The sequence below is a fragment of the Hemitrygon akajei genome, chromosome 30, assembly GCF_048418815.1.
Source record: "Hemitrygon akajei chromosome 30, sHemAka1.3, whole genome shotgun sequence".
NCBI classification, from domain to species: Eukaryota; Metazoa; Chordata; class Chondrichthyes; order Myliobatiformes; family Dasyatidae; genus Hemitrygon; species Hemitrygon akajei.
This window is the reverse complement of record NC_133153.1, coordinates 14,984,337-15,001,955: the sequence shown is the minus strand read 5'-3', so window position 1 is coordinate 15,001,955 and position 17,619 is coordinate 14,984,337. Positions and strand designations below refer to the sequence as shown.

General features: G+C 41.9%; 1 protein-coding gene across 2 annotated transcripts in view; it reads right to left on the bottom strand.

Moving 5' to 3' along the window:
- bnc1 (basonuclin zinc finger protein 1) overlaps positions 1-16,315 on the bottom strand; it is a 291,531-nt gene extending 275,216 nt beyond the window's left edge. The window contains exon 1 of one of the 2 annotated variants that reach the window (XM_073033027.1): positions 16,081-16,315. Coding sequence is in view for 1 of the 2 variants with exons in the window: in XM_073033022.1 (XP_072889123.1) it covers positions 16,081-16,089 (9 nt within the window). In the remaining variant the exon portion in view is untranslated. The remainder of the gene's footprint in view (positions 1-16,080) is intronic. The other variant, XM_073033022.1, reaches the window with a different exon arrangement.
- Positions 16,316-17,619: the final 1,304 nt, after the last annotated feature.

Below are 17,619 nucleotides of genomic sequence, written 5' to 3'. Positions count from 1 at the left end.
TTATAGAACAACATCTGAAAATACTGCACATGGACCGTGTGGTGCTCCTGGATATTCCTCATGTGAGTGATGCCTTCCCACTTAGGATCATGGCTGAAAGGCATCCGGGTCTTTTAATTGTGAAGGCTGTACACTTATGCCATTGGTGTCATGCTGGCCTGCTATTGATTGATCCGAGCCCTGATACCCGGTCATCTATCTCCTCTTGTCCTGCACTCACTTGTGTTACCATAGCAACTTCCGTCATCTCCAAGTATCCTTGCTCCAGAATACGAGGATGGTTGATGGCACATGCACTGCACCCCTCATGTCATGCACTCGACTTGGACAGCGGTCAGAAGGTCTTGCCGATGAGAGACTGCTGCAGATTGAAGTGATGGACTGGGCAGTGAAGAAATATTGTTCAGAAATCAGACTACATTGTTGGGAGCTGGGTTAAACAGAACTCTTCCTGCAACAAGAACCACAACACTCCCCATTGACCCCCACCCAGAAAACGATCCATTTAGGCAAGGAGTCATGGAGCGACACAGCTCAGAAACAGGCCCTTTGGCCCACTTATCTGTGCTCATTCACTAACACTTGATCTGTTCCCTTCAATGCATTCACGTCAAGTGCTTGCCTAGGTACATTGTTATATGTCATCAGAATATCTACTTGTAGTATCTATCCCCAATGCCTTCTCAGTTCTGTGCTTCATATTCCAACCACCCTTGGATTGGGGAAAAATTGATTTAGACAACCTTAACTGGAATCTTCAAAGTCTGTTCTTAATGGTTATTCTGGAAAATAATCAGCCCCTCTATAAAACTTCAAATTCCAACCCGATAACACTCACTGGATGGGTTACTCTGATTCTTGCCCGAATTAATCATTCAAATTATTACAGAGTCAAGACAAAAGTGTTTGTGATACCAGAGCCATCAGAGCACTCGGCAGATCTGTAAGTAGAGCAAATAGTGACCCTCCTTTAGATGCTCCGGTAAAGCATCACTGGTGTATAGCGAACAGGACGATTAACCCTGTTGTGTACTTGACGACTTCATGTTAAAGTACACTGCTGACTGGAATTGCTTTATGTGCTGCACCACCTGCCTGGAACAGGGCGCCGAGTGATCGCAAGTCTTTTTCTGCAAGGGGATCCCTTCTTCGCTCTTGCAGCGACAGCCTCTCTTCTGCCCACTTATATTAGACAATACCACGGTCTCCATCTAGGGAGATCTCTCCCACAGCTCTTGAACCAAGAGGCTGCTTCTCTCAGTATATGTGTGGCTGCCTACATTTCACAGACAATCATGACATCTGTGCACTGGGCGTGGAGCGCACTGGACCACAGCCCCAAACTGAAGGAGGAAGTTAAATCCGTCAGGGGATTGGAGGACAGCATGGGCACGGGTGGAAGGGAAGAACAGGGTATGCTTTGCTGTTGTTCCATTGCTTGTTGTGCTATATTTTGTTGTGTTTTGTCAAACAACGTGGACATGCTAGGTTGGTGAAACTTGCGGTCTGCCCCCAGCACACTCTTGGTGTGTTAGTCATGAACACAAATGGCACATTTCACTGTATGCTTTAATGTACAAGTATCCTTACATCTTGAAATCACATCTTGAGGACCCCTTACGGCATTGCTCTTCAGGATGCTGGTGTTCATAAGGTTTCCATGATAGTGGTGGCCTGCAACAGTGTGAAGATAAATGAAGAAGAGTGAGGAGCCAAGGGAAAGGGTAGTCCTTGTCCACAGGGCCTGGGACAGTGTCTGCTCTTTGGCAGGTCACTCCACCCAAAAGAGGAATTCTTTGCGAGTATCAGACTCAGGTTTATTATCACTGGCATGTGATGTGAAATTTGTTAACTTAGCAGCAGCAGTTCAATGCAATACATATTCTAACAGAGAGAAAATAAAATAAAAACAAAGTAAATCAATTACATATATTGAATAAATTTTAAAATGTGCAAAAACAGAAATACTGTATATTAAAAAAGTGAGGTAGTGTCCAAAGCTTCAATGTCCATTTAGGAATCGAATGGCAGAGGGGAAGAAGCTGTTCCTGAATCGTTGAGTGTGTGCCTTCAGGCTTCTGTATCTCCTACCTGATGATAACACTGAGAAAAGGGCATTCCCTGGGTGCTGGAGGTCCTTAATAATGGACGCTGCCTTTCTGAGACACCACTCCCTGAAGATGTCCTGGGTACTTTGTAGGCTAGTACCCAAGATGGAGCTGACTAGATTTACAACCCTCTGCAGCTTCTTTCAGTGCTGGCAGTAGCCCCTGCTGCCACCCCCCCAATACCAGACAGTGATGCAGCCTGTCAGAATGCTCTCCACAATACAACTATATGTTGTATGTAGTATTTGTTGACATGCCAAATCTCTTCAAACTCCTAATGAAGTATAGCTGCTGTCTTGCCTTCTTTATAACTACATCGACATGTTGGGACCAGGTTAGATCCTCAGAGATCTTGACACCCAGGAACTTGAAGCTGCTCACTCTCTCCACTTCTGATCCCTCTACGAGGATTGGTACGTGTTCCTTCGTCTTACCCTTTCTGAAGTCCACAATCAGCCCTTTCGTCTTACTGACGTTGAGTGCCAGGTTGTTGCTGCAGCACCACTCCACTGGTTGGCTTATCTCACTCCTGTACGCCCTCTTGTCACTACCTGAGATTCTACCAACTATGATTGTATCATCAGCAAATTTGCAGATGGTATTTGAGCTATGTCTAGCCACACAGTTATGGATATATAGAGAGTAGAGCAGTGGGCTAAGCACACACCCCTGAGGTGCGCCAGTGTTGATCGTCAGCGAGGAGGATATGTTATCATCAATCTGCACAGACCATGGTCTTCCGGTTAGAAAGTTGAGGATCCAATTGCAGAGAGGTACAGGGGCCCAGATTCTGCAATTTTCTGATCAGGATTGTGGGAATGATGGTATTAAATGTTGAGCTATAGTCAATGAACAGCATCCTGCTGCAGGTGTTTTAAAGCCGTGTGGAGAGCCACTGAGATTGCATCTGCTGTTGACCTATTGTGGCGATGGGCAAATTGCAATGGGTCCAGGTCGTTGCTGAGGCAGGAGTTCAGTCTAGTTATAACCAACCTCTCAAAGCATTTCATCACTGTAGATCTGAGTGCTACCGGGCCATGGTCATTAAGGCAGCTCACATTATTCTTCTTAGGCACTGGTATAATTGTTGTCTTTTTGAAGCAAGTGGGAACTTCTGCCCATAGCAGTGAGTGGTTGAAAATGTCCTTGAAACACAAGGAAAACTACATGATCCACAACGACCTGCATATTGAACTACAGAAGCTCTCTCTGGTGATACAAATTGGTTGCCGTTATCAAGTGGAGCTTCGAGTGCCACTAGTGGTTTCCTCACTTGCAAGAAGCTGTCAATTCCCCTCAATCCCATTGTGAAATTAGCTCTTCCCTCACTGAGATCAGGGAAGACAAAAATCATGTCCCCATGAGTGAAAAGTGTGGCTTTGATGTAACAGATAGGGAAACACTACTAGAGATCTACTTGGAATGATTCAGTGGCAAAAGAATTGACCTTGGACTCAACGGAAGGAGTGATCCTGGCAATGAGAGTCTGGTGCAAGGTCCGCCAAGTTGGGAGGTGGTATCTTTGTAGTTTCTCTCAGAATATGGCTTTCCTTGATGGTACTTACTAGATTCTTATTCTGACTAGACATTGTTCATATCAATCCTTCCACTAATAGAGAACACCCACTAATGAGGCTGTACTGCTAGATTACTCCAGATCAAAGTAAATTATTAAAGTACATACATGTCACCATACTTCTGAGATTCATTTTCTTGGGTATTCACAGTAAATACAAAGCAATAGAATCAATTAAAAAAGGTGCACAAGATGGACAGACAAGCAATGGGTAAAAGACAATGAACTGTACAAACCCAAAGGGGAAAAAAACAATAAGTAAATAAGCAATAAGAAATAAGCAATAAAATGTTGAGAACACAAGATGAAGAGTTCTGAAAAATGAGTCAATAGGTTGTGGGAACAGTTCGATATTGGGGTAAGTGAAGCACAATTAATGCAGCAAAAAAAAAAAAAAAAAAAACAATTTGATCGGCTCAACCAGGTTTCTGAACATCCTCGATCAGATTGTCTTTCAATCAAGTTAATACCATCACACAATAGCTGTGGATGGCAGGTTAGCATAATGCTTTACAGCACAGATGACCCCAGTTCAATTCCTGCCACGTCTGTAGGGAGTTTGCACTTTCTCCCTGTGACCGCATGGGTTTTCTCTGGATGTTCCAGTTGGTAGGTTAATTGGTTATTTTAAATTGACTTGTGATTCGGCTGGGACTAAATCAGGGGATTGCTGGGGAGCATGGCTTAAAGGGCTGAAAGCACCTATTCCGCACTGTATCTCAATAAATACCTGTAACAAGTTATAATTTGAGCTATTATGTATTATATTTCCATTAACCTCATTCTAAATGAAAGACCTGCAAGTTCAGACATTCACAAATTTTCTTTACATTTACTTTTTGCTGCAAAAAGGAGATTTGTTTAGTGAACCAGGAAAGGAAATGGAGTGTTGAGTGGAACTATTCAAAAGCGATCACACTGTAGAACTTGGCCTTATAATCCAAAGTCCAACATTCAACCCTCACAATCAAGAGAAATGATAAATCATTAGAATGGTTAGGAATGGAGGTTTCAATATAGCATTGGTGGTGAAATCTTCTCAGGTTCACTATCTGGAGCTGGAAGGGTGACAGGAGAGGTGCAGTGGCAAAACTGTCTCCCATTGCAGTGTAAAACTCTTATTAGGATTCCCCCTCCAAAAAATTAGGGTTTGATCCTTGGCTTCTGACTAATAGATGGAGAGGCTTCCATCAGTAATAAACTTTTTTTTTTTTTTTTTTAAAAAAGGAAACTATTACAGGGAGGGGAGATGATGAGCAATACCAAACTTCCACACAGTCAGATACTAGCCAGACTAAATGTAGACATGCACAGTGCAGTCCAGCTGTCTAATACACTTTTTAGAAGCAAACCCACACAAAACGTAGAGTTAAGAACCCAGCTTCCAAGTGTGCAAACACAAGGAAGTCTCAGATGGTGGAAACCAAAAGCAACACAGACAAAAGTGCTGGAGGAAATCAGCAGGATTCCAGAAGGGTCCTGAAGGGGCCTCGGCCTAAAACGTTGACTGTTTATTCTTTTCCATAGATGCTGCCTGACCTGCTGAGTTCCTCCAGCATTTTGTATGTGTTGTTTCTAATTGTGCAGCCATCATTACTACGTATATTCTTGCTTTGCCAGTGTTAGAGGAATCAGTGGAACTTCAGTTTTGTCTTAAGAAGACTACCTGCAGTGATGAAAATGCCATATTCCAAAACAAAGTTTTTGCCTCTTCCTTTACAGTGGAACTGAAAAGCAGAGTGAGTAATCAATACTACACAAACTGCTTGGAGCCAAACTGTTGATCTCTGTCAAGTGAGGAGGAGACTTGAGCTACTGGAGGGATTCATTGTAAGTGTTGGGTACATCCAAGAATTGGTACTAATGAAAATATTCATTGTCAGAGTCATACAGCACAGAAAAAGGCCCCTCATCTCACCATGCCCAAAATTATCATTATACTTAGCTATACCAATCCCATTTAGCCATGAGCATGCATACTTTGCAGATTCTATCTACCTCCAAGTATTTTCCAGATCTCAACTACTTCATGTGGGGAAGAAAACTTCAGATGCCTACTATAATGTTGCTACCGCAAAAAAAAAAAATCAGATCTTGTACATAAGTCTACATTGACATGAATCATGCATTTTATATTGAATGAAAGCACATGCAGGCCCGGATCTATTTTCCCTCTAACTTGTAATGGCCAGTGAGCGCAAAAATCTTGTGCTGTGAAATTTTTAACCCTGCAACCTGGTCATCTCTGAGGCACACAAATGTTTCCAACAAGTGGACAGTCGCAAGGCTGCAGGACTGGACGGCATCCGAGGGTGAGGATGTGCACAGCACAACTGGCAGGTGAGTTTACAGACATTTCTAATCTCTGCTCCCAATGTAGAGTGCCCTCCTTGCTTCAAATTATCCACCATTGTCCCTGTACCAAAAATAGACCAAGGTAACATGCCTGAACGACTGTCGCATTCACCTCAAATATAAGCAAATGCTTTGAGAGGTTGTTCAAGGATTACATCTGCAGCTTGCTACCACCCAAAGTGAACCTCCTACAATTCGTCTACCAACACAACCGATCGACAGATGACACAATGGCCACTGCTCTACAAACCATCCTTACACATCTGGAGAAGGAGGATGCTTATGTGAGAATGCTGTTCTTGGACTACAGTTCAGCATTCAACACCGTAGTTCCATCCAGGCTTAATAAGAAGCTCAGAGACCTTGGCCTTGACCCTGCCTTGTGCAATTGGATTCTGGACTTCCAGTCAGATTGCCAGCAGGTTGTAAGAGTGGGCTCCCTCACCTCCAACCCCCTGACTGTCAATACAGGAGCCCCTCAGGGCTGCATAGAGTCCCCTCCTTTACTCCCTGTATACCCATGACTGTATCGCCACGCACAGCTCCAATCCATTAATTAAGTTTGCCAACACTACTTTGATTGGCCTTATCTCAAGCAATAACGCGGTGGCCTACAGGGAAGAAATCATACAGTGGTGTCAAGAAAACAAACTCTCCCTCAATGTCGCAAAAACAAAGGAGTTGGTTGTGGATTACAGAAGGAATTGAGACAGGCTAACCCCTATGACATCAATGATTCTGGGGGTGAGAGGATGAACAACTTCAAGTTCCTCGGCATCGACATCACTGACTCTGCAGAGAGTGGTACGGACAGCCCAGCGCATCTGTAGTTCTGAACTTCCCAAGATTTAAGACATTTATAAGGACAGGTGTGTAAAAGTGTCCGTAGGATCACTGGGGACCCAAACCATCCCAACCACAATCTATTCCAGCTGCTACCATCCTGGAAGCGGTACCGCAGCATAAAAGCCAGGACCAACAGGCTCCGGGACAGCTTCTTCCACCAGGCCATCATTCTGATGAACTCATGCTGATTTGAGTGTTCTATGTTACATTGACTGTTCTATTTATTATTAATTATTACGAATTACTACGATTGCACATTTGGATGGAGAAGTATGTGAGGTAACATAAAATCAATTCAATTCAACGTGTGTGCACTGAATTTTATATATAGAGGTATTCATTTTAACAGCCAGCAAAACTATCAATAAGATCTCCTCTGGGTTTGATCATTTTTACTCTCCTTCATCTATACTCTTGCAAAAACATACGTAGCAGGCTTGTAATGAAGAATTATTGCAGGTAATGAAGGATTTACTCGTCGGAGCTTTTGCACACTGTCCACATGTGATTTGCTTGCTAAATGATGCTTTAAAAAGTCAAGTTTCCAAATTTCACTCCACTTCTTCCCACTTGCTAATCCTCCAGCAACTTTTCCGCCATGTCAACACACGCAGGGAACACCAGCTTCTTTTTTGTATGTAAATATTTCTCACAGCTGCATGTTCCTGACCTCATGATCTTTCCATGCTGCAGTGTCTACTGTTTCATTCAGCCAATTCTGCTTTAAATGAACTTGCAGTTCTCTTGGATTTCACACCTGCTGCTTCTTTGGAATTCGACATAGTAAATCAATAATTTCTTCCAAAAACAAGGCATAGATAAGCTGGTTCTAAAATCTTCAGTGAAATCATCGCAAACTCCACGTTGTCAAAACCGGAAAAGGAAGTGTGATTGAGTACGATAATGAAATATACTTAACACGCCAATGAGGTAGACTAGAGAGTGACAACCTTTTTTTGCGCAATTTAAATTCCTTTGCTCGCTAGTAGCAAAAGATGTGTGCGCACACCCAAGGGAGAACCTTGGCTCAGATATCTCCATGCTTTCCTGCAGCGCGCACCAGGAGGACAAAGGCAAATATGCACAATTTGTCTTTTAGCAATCAGGCTTGAAGCAAAGTTCACTCATGTACAATGCAAGAAATTCACCGTGCATAAAAAAAATATTTGTGCAGTTCAAAACAGAAAGAGTGGAGAATTTTAAATTAATCCCTGACTTTGCCAATGTTCCAGTAAGAAAACAAAGGAGACTGCAAACAGAACGTGTTTTATAACCTGCCTTATTACTCTCCACTGAAGTTACCAAACAGTGATCACTGGGCGGGATGTTAAAGTCATTCCACCTCGTACTGTGGGTTTTCCCACCCACCCAGTTAGGTTAAAATTACTTTCACAATGCCAATGAATACAGACCCTATAAACTCAAGGTAGTTCAGTATGAACATGTACAGAAAAAACAGTAATATAGCAGGTGACAATGCACTCATGGACTGCATAAATCAAATACAGGATGGTTAACCCACCTTTTGGATGCGTTACTGAGTGAGTGCAAACTGCGCCAGAATCCTTATTGTAATTATCATAATGTCACACAGTGTTTGACGAAAGGAAGCTGAGCCTGGTGTTCGTTACCAAACCAAGTGCCCCAAAAAACATCATTAGATTTCACGTTGCCCCCAGCACACATTTTGACTCTGTTGCTCATTGACACAAACAATGCATTTCACTATATATTTTGATGTTTCAATGTACACGTGACAAATAAAGCCAATCTTTAACCAGCTCTCATTTGTCAGTAGTATCATTAGCTGCTTGAAGCATGCAGCTCCCCTTCATGCATTTGTGGTCATAGCAGTAGCATTAGCATGCAGACTCTGGCTTGTATGTCAATTCACTTTTCTTCAGTAAGTGACAGAGGCATCTCCGTTGGACATGCCTGTTCATCCACAGTCATAATGAATCCCTCAACTGTCAAAAGGCCAATGCTGCTCATTAGTGGCAGAATGAGGTGATGGGTGGACAAGGAGGAGAAGCAGACTCTCTGTGTCCTCTAAACTACATGTTGAAGACCTTCATGCAGGGTCCATAGACCAAATTTATTATAGTGATTGCTCCACCAGCACCCGTCATGGCTTCAGTTGCCTTCTCTCCGAGCCTAAAATTCCCTCTCTCAACATCTCTACCCCCTTTAAGAATCTGCTGAGAACCTCATTCTTTGGCCAAACTATTTGCTTACTGCCTTACTATCTCCTAGTGCAAATAATTTATTTGATGGCATTCCTTTGAAATAGAGGTGACTTAATGTGCAGTAACACTTAAAATAGTTTTTGCCCACATCCTCTATTTTCTAAGATCTTGGAACATTTACCATGAAAAAATACGAATTAATGTGTTACAGTACTATTGCAAAGACACTGTAAGCCATAAAGATATACATGGGTCCATAAAGCCATTAATGACTGTCTACCTTTTGTTGAACTAAATCTTTGCAAGAAGGGTCAAGCCAATGCTGAATTGCTGCATGACCTTGGGCATATTTTGCATACAGCTGCTACAGACCTCATTCATACAACTGCTTTGTTCCTGCCGCAAATACAGCAGTATCCCCAGATTTACCCTCGAGACAGGAAGCACTTACCAGCCAAGGCAGAGCTTGGGGAACACCTGGAAGGAGCAGAGTAGAAAACATCTCTCCACATCAAACAGCTCGAGGCCAAACGTCTTTGATGTCCACTTAACTTCATACACCGTGCCTACATCTTGTAGTGGCAGTAGGCAAGACTTGTCTGGCTCTTTGACCCCTTCCACACAATCATTGGTGGAGCATCCCTTCGGCGGTCAAGGGCCCATTTGACTGAAGGTGAAAGAGTTTAAAGGTGTTTGCAAACAGAAAGAGCATATTCTGCCACAGAGCGTCAAAATACAACACGGAAGTAACAATGAAGTAATATTAAAGTTTGAGGGTGAAGTTCTTGGAAGGTACATCATCTGAAAAATAATTATTTTCTGATCATTGTTCCTGCTTGCAGGAATTACATAATATATGCTATTTCCCAGGCTTCCTTTTAGAGAGTGAAATTTAATGAAAATATTTTTTGTTACTGTTTCCATTCCAATAGGTGAACTGTAAATGCAAGTTTGGGATCACTGGGAAGCCACACGACATATGTGCTTTGATTGCTGGTCTTCCTGGATTACAGCAGTGACTTCATTTCAAAGCTACATTTGTCTGTTGCAAATAAACTTGAACTCGCAAGAAGCACTAATGAAACATAAATTCTTCTATTATTGTGACATCAAACTCTTAGGAAACAGCACATAAATTATTGGCATTGAGCTGGTTTTGGAGGCTTCTGCTACTGAAGAAGTGCTCAAACAGAAAGGGCAATGGCCCTTGTTGATTTTCATGCACAGTACCATTTATGCGCAAACTTGTTTTCCATTCTGCTTGTCCCATTTCAGGTGAATGGCAGTCCATCAAAAAAACTAAAAGAATGAAATAAGCTCCAATGATATAAAATTTTTTACTGTCCAAGACATCGTTATTATTGCAATAAAATCTGTGAAAGCTAACCACAGTAGTTGTTTGAATTCATTGCCCACACATGACTACATAGTGAAAAACAAAGATAATTTCTTTGTTGAAGACAGCCTTTGATACCTTCGAATCTATTTTCTAGGCAGACTTCATAATTGCATCCTGGAATTTTGTAACCCACCTTTGAAGGTACCCAACCTCAGTGGTACTCCCTTGAAGACTGGAACATCAAAAACAAACCATCCTTCTACAGGTTAATTCCTACATATGGTCGTAGATGAACTAATTATGATTGCAAAGCAACAGATGTTACCCATCAATGTGCCTCAAAACAGTGGTTCTGTAAAAATGAATACCAAGGTACAAAACCTCCTTGTGGCAATATTCACTAATCACTTGAAAGTGCACAATGTGCACGACTCCCTTATGTAAACTGAAATCAGTACACCATTTGCAGGAATTTCAGGAGGGATGACCTCTTCAAATATTTCCCTTTAGGAATTTTGTGCCAGCTGTTAAGATGGATCAATTCCTCCAGCTTTAATTACCATGAGTACAGATTTTGCAGTGTTGTACAGAGATAAGAAATAAATATTCAGTTTCTTTGAACAATTCTTGCAATGCAACTATAAACTCAAAGAACACAAATTTCAAATAAAGCTTTCAAAAAAAAGTGATCTGTGACTGTGCTCTTGTGTATTTAATCTTTCTTGGGAAGGAATGGTTTGAATTTTCTGACAGATTTGAAGTGGGCCTCAAGACTGCATCAAATCAGAACTTTTGTACTCAGTGGAATGTTGCAAAACTTGTGCAAAGTCTTTGAAAGCTTAATTAGAAAGTCTTATTGCAAGAGGTTTAATTTTGATTGCTGTTTCTGAAGCTTGACTTCAGATAAATCAAAAGAAGTTCAGGTTAAAATGTTCCCGGAAAACAAATAACCCTTCAGACAATTTGTATCAAAAGTGTACAAAATCTTACAAAAACTGTAATTTAAATTTTTTTTTTACAATTACTTGGTAACAAAATGTTAAAATCTTGATTGCTTTTACAAGATAGGATAGTGATATACATGCAAAAAATTCACTAGGATTGATCACAGCAGCATTAACTTGTACCGATTTATTTATTCAGGCACAGTTGTTAACATTTTCTTTGGTTGACTTCTTCAAAGAAATTGCAAATTCAAGGGGAACATATACATTAGGGCCAAGAATTAACAGTTCTCTTCATTGTGGGCCTACATGTTCAGGGTTCCGTACACCTTATTATGTGGCATTTGGATATTTAATTACCAGACACCATCTTTCTGATCAGTTTCCATTAGGAATAGAGTGAAGTCTGTTGAAAGTTATTCTGATGCATGTACTGCAAGTGACCAAATTTGCACAATTTCCAGTATCAGTAAACCACGTTAGTTAAAGGCCACTGAAGAATTTTCCACTCTCTTCCTTGACATATACAAATAATCTAGGTCATTATGAACAGGTATGATGAGAACTCCCTTTGATAGAGTGTTAGAGAACACTCCCCCACAGGGCTGAGACACTGACACTTGCTCGAGATCAATTTGGGATGGGTCATATTTGTTGGCTTTGTGAGAAGAATTAACACACAGCCCAACCTGATATAATACAGCAGACTACAAAATCTAAAAAACATGGCTAAATCACAGGCACATAAAAATAACTGAACTTCACTTACTGACAATATCCTTAAAATATTCTCCGCAGGCTGCCTTTAATCAATTCCACTCTTCCTAAACAATGAACATGGTCACTTACAAAAATTATTTTCACCTCATCTTCCATGTATTTTACAAATCATATGATAGGACGAGACAATGGACAGATAGCCTGTCACCACCCAACTTACAAAGTTATTCCAATATGTCCCATTGCACAATATTAAATAGTGCAGTTCCTCTCAAATATTTTCTCACCGTGTGCGACTGTGATTAGAACTTCAGCTCTCTGAGAGATAAGGTAAAGAGTTTCGTTATGATCAATTGCCCATAGTGAAAGTTGTACAGATCCTCCCTAGGTTACAGCAGGGCTCTGTTCCAGAGAACTGTCCATATCCTGAACAATTCACATGTTGGAAGTGTGGCCGTGGTTAATATATTTAAACCAAAACATAGGCCAACCGAAGGCAATATGTAATTAAACCATCATGTTGAATTCAACTATTTATATTTATCTGCAAGATGCAATGGTATTGCCATGAAATGAGTTCCCAGAAAGATGATGGCAGCTCCTTAGCAGCAAACAGATCCACTCTGCTGGTCTTCCAAAACCTTGTTCACTTGTACAGGTTGTAAAAGGGCAGACCTACTGTAGGAATGAACTGCACTTCAACATGTAGATAAAAAGGTCTTAGCTGTCCATCATCTACAGTGTCCAAGTTGCTTTCCACATACTGCCAGGTTCCATTGAACTATCATTTTTTTTTTAAAAAAAGGAAAGACATAGCTGATCCCATTGTTTGGTGAAGTCCTTTATCATGCTACTAACAGCCTGTGTGTTCATAATGTTACAGCCCAAAGTGTAACTGAGAACATACATGACAAAAGACACAAGAAACTGGAGGAGTAGGCCACCATTCATCAAGATCTTGGTGATCCCATGCCATTTTATAGAACGATGCACAGTATGGTCTGAATACCTGAAAATCCTCAGCCTCCACTTTGAAGGGTCACAAGGACTGCAACCCCTTAAGCTCTTCCAGGTAGAGCATTCCAAAGATACACTGCTTTCAGAAAGAATTTCTGTCCATTTTATTCTTGTATGGTCCATCCCTTAATTGGAAACTTTAGACTCCTCATTCAGGCAGTGTCTTCTCCCCATCTAGCCTGTCAATCCTTTAAGAATTTTGTGTATTTCATGAGTTCTCCTCTCAAATCTTCTGAACTTTAATCCTTACAACTCAATGAACACAGTCGTGTAGTGGTCAGTACAACACTTTACAGTACCAGTGGTCTGGGTTCAATTCCCCCATCTGCCTGTGAGTACCTGCATTCTCCCCGTGACCACGTGGGTTTCCTCCCACAGTTCAAAGATATGCCGGTTAGTAGGTTAATTGGTCATTGTAAATTGTCCTATGATTAGGCTAGGATTAAATTGGGAGGAAAAGAGAAGTCTTTCTTGCACACTTATTTGAACATTTATCTCTAGCAAGAAATGTAGCTAGTGCACATCAGCAGCAAATTATCCCGTTTGCATCCTGTTGGCAGTCGATGGTTGCGTTGCTGTATGGATCTGCCAGGTAATATTGAGGTTACCCGCCTTTCCTGAAAAGTAAATTTAAGCAGGCAAAAAGATCAAAAGAATCCAAAATTTAACTCGCTCCTGCTCTAGTACCACATAGTTCTATTGCTCATTAACCAAGCGAGAAGACTTGCATCCAATACAGATCCTATCCCGTGATTTAAGATAAACTGTAACTTTACAAAGAGTTCAGAACTTTACAGAATGCTCGCACTTTTCCTTGGTGTAAATTATAATGAAATTGCATATACATCCTCTACCTTCACAGTAGATACACAAAGACAGATTTAATTAGTGTGGCCTTGATAGCTGTTTATTTCGGAAAGCTGCCATTTTGGTCACGTTACTCTTGCACACAACAGTATCCCGCATCCTGCCGGGTTACACTTTGAAGCAAGAATTAACGTTACGTCCAGTCGCATTAGTGAAACGTGCCCTGGTCATTAAATGTCAACGAGATTTTGCGCTGCAGTTTCAAGTCAAATAGATTGCCATTTAACTATATACATGTGGAAACAAGGCAACATTTCTCCGGACCAGGGAGAGACTAACTTAAAAATTAAATCTAGAAATTAATTACGCATAGATAAACAACGAGCACAAATTAAATACTGTAGGATACAGTACAAATTATCCAGTGACAAATCGAATACCATGCAGCAGGGAGTTCAGAAGCCTAATGGCTTGAAGGAAGACGCTGTTTCCCTTCCTGACCCTTCTTGTCTCTGCATCGGAGTCTCCTGCCCGATTGTAAAGTGTCAAAGCGGATGTTTGATGGATGGGTGGGTCCCTTGGTAATACCAAGGGCTCTGCATACGCAGCACTCCTGATTAAGTGTCCCCGATGGATAGTAGGGAGACCCCTACGATCCTCTCGGCCGTTGTCACAGTCCTTTGTAGGGACTTCAAAAGTTTATTGAAAGTGACAATAATAAATAACAGCGAGGAAAACCGGTGCACCGGGATGTGGGCAAGAGTGCCGGCCACCGTATCTCTGCTTAACCAATCAGATGGAAGGATGGGTGAAACTAACATCGACAGTGGAGAAATTAGAGCTATAGCATTTAATTTCACACGGAGCGCTGGAGAAGGTCGGGAGGAGAATTGAATTTTGGATAATGGACTGCAAAAGGGCAAGATAAAAGTTCTGATTTAATTTTCACTTTAAAAAATGTTAACCAGCTATATCCAGAAGGATGAGACTCCACGTTTGAGTTTTTGTTCGAAGCTTTGAGAGAATTCCTTAACACTGACTGATATATGCTAAGTTATTAGTAACGGGATTTCCGACACTATCCCGGATTCTAAGCGTCAACCCCGCTCTAACTTTCTGTGGTGACTGTCGTTCATGTCCCTTCCCACATGGAGTCGGGCAGCAACACTGGCATGGGAAGAAGTTGGTGGCAGAGAACTCATTTCGGCCAGTAACCTCGCCTCGTCGACTTCTACAATTTATCTGACACTGCCTAGTCGCTGTGACGTTTACACGCACTGAACGACAGCAAAAGCTATCATCTCACTTAAAATATGCGCCCAAGAAACTGACAGCGAGTAGTTTGTTTATCGCTGACTGAAGGAGAGAGGAGGATGACAGTTCACTCTTCGTTAAATAGCGGCAATATATATATATATTAAAAAAACATGCACCCGAATACACACATTAACACCTGGAACAACTGTGAGAGGTCACTTTAAAAGTTTTAGCCTCAGTGCTGGACGGGCAGAATAAAATAAATCACTTAAAATTGAGTTTTGTTGCAAAGCAAAATTAACTTCCTGGGAGGACAGAAAGAAACTCTTCCGTTGGAAACCAAGTGATGCGATTTGAAATCAAGTCAGCCCGTTCACGCTGTTCCGTGAATCCCGAGGGTATTCACTCTCAGCTGAAGCAAGTTTGCGTGTGGGACAACACCAGCTCCAACTGTTGCCTAATCGCTCAGGTATGACACTCACTACTGGCACTGATAGTCAGTAACCCAAGCCCAAGCGCAACAATAGGTGTCACCCGGTGCCAGTTGAACCAGGTGCCTGCCGAATGGAAACAGCTCGCTCTGTGGTCACACTTCACTGTTCAGTGGCACAGGTATCTGGGGGAGAGGGGTTGTTCGGTTACAAATCCAACACGAAAGCCACTCCATCAGCACCGGTTTTACATACCGCACACAGCGCTGTTGACTGTCTCTTTCTGCGTGTCCCGTCCCTTCCCCGAGATTTCCCGGAACACATGACAATCCCAGGACATTCGCGACCCGCTCGCCGACTTCAAAAGTCCGAAAATTGTCCCGGGATAAAGGAAGATGCAGGAGAACGCAAGCTTCCCCATACCGCTGCCCACTCGTCGCAAGAACTGCAGGAATAAGTACTTACAATAAAGGACGAAACTCATCGCAACTTACCGCCGCCATCTCAGGACAGTCGCTACTGACAAGAGGAGGGAGCAGATCTGGTGTAGCGGAGAGCTGGCTCGCCACTGCGGCCAGTTTCCAGGGTCCAGGGCTGAAGTTCTTGTCTGTCAGGTTCTGTCTCCCACTGTACGCTATGTGTCCGGATTCCCGAGTTTATTTTCTCTGGAAACGTTTAGTGTTGCCGTTACATTTGCTCTTCGAGGCTTTCTAAGCCACCAGAAGTCTTTTTTCTGGTGTGCAGCGGCGCTTAACTCAACATAGTTAACCACTTTAACCCAGAAACCATTAATGCGGACCCTCCGTGTCACATTTAACTCTCCAGCCGCCAGTGGCCTGACACCTTGCTGCCCATTGGTATGCAAAACTGTGTTACAAAATACGGGAAGTATTCTCAGGTGTTATAGCTATCAAAATTCATTGTGGTTGTTTACTGAATGAAAATATTACCTTTAGGGTTCGGTCTCATTCTGAGAGACGACTGGTGAAACCGTCCCATTCAAAGAAAGTGGCCCCAAATTGTAAGAGGTACATCATCATTCTTCCAGATGCACCTAAAAGATGTCATTTACTGCCTACTGTTGTAGCCATTATTAACTCACAACTAACATATCAACTGATAATTGACCATTGGTTGATCAATGTATATGTAATTAGGCTGCACTGCTTCCTTCATTACATTCACCTATACACATTAAAACTACTTACTCATGTAAATCGTTTGGCACCTGGGGGGGAAAAGCCTTATAAATGCAAATCATTTTACCTTAAATTACAACACAAAAAAATCAAAATAGAAACCGTGTATGTGTGTAATGAGTGGGCCCTGCCAATAAAATTTAACCTTGTAATGTCAGAAGAGAATTTCCACTCCACTTTCGAAACAAAGAGCAAAACTCTCACGAGATGTTAGAAATAAGAGGAAATCTGCAGATGCTGGAAATCCAAAGCAATACACCTGGCAGGCAGCATCTACAGAAAAGAGTAAACAGTCGTCATTTTGGGCTGGGACCCTTGAGTCAAAAGATGTTATTTCCAGTTAGATCAACATTTGATTTCATTTGGGAGATTTTTATTTCAATCAACGGGCATGCTTTACTGTGAGTTTCAAAGAGCTGCTAAAGGCCACATAAGAACATGAAAGCACATATATCTACTGTGCTGAAATCTTAATCCTGGAAGAACTCAGCAGGTCAGGCAACATCTATGGAGGGGAATGAACAACTGGTGTTTTGGCCTGGGACCTTTCACCCGGACTGGAAAGGAAGGAGGAAGAAGCCAGAATAGAAAGCTACAGGGGAGGGGAAGGAGTACAAACTGGCAGAATATAGGTGAAGCAAAGTAGGCCCGAAACCTCGATTTCTTTATTGCTCTCCGTGGATGCTGCATGACCTGCTGAGTTCCTCGTGCACTGTGTGGGTGTTGCTCTGGATTTCCAACATCCGCAGAATCTCTTGTGTTTATTCAAATAAGGAGCTGGGTACTTTGTTTAACCTTTGCTTTATAAGATCTCCTCAATAATATTTGTTGAAG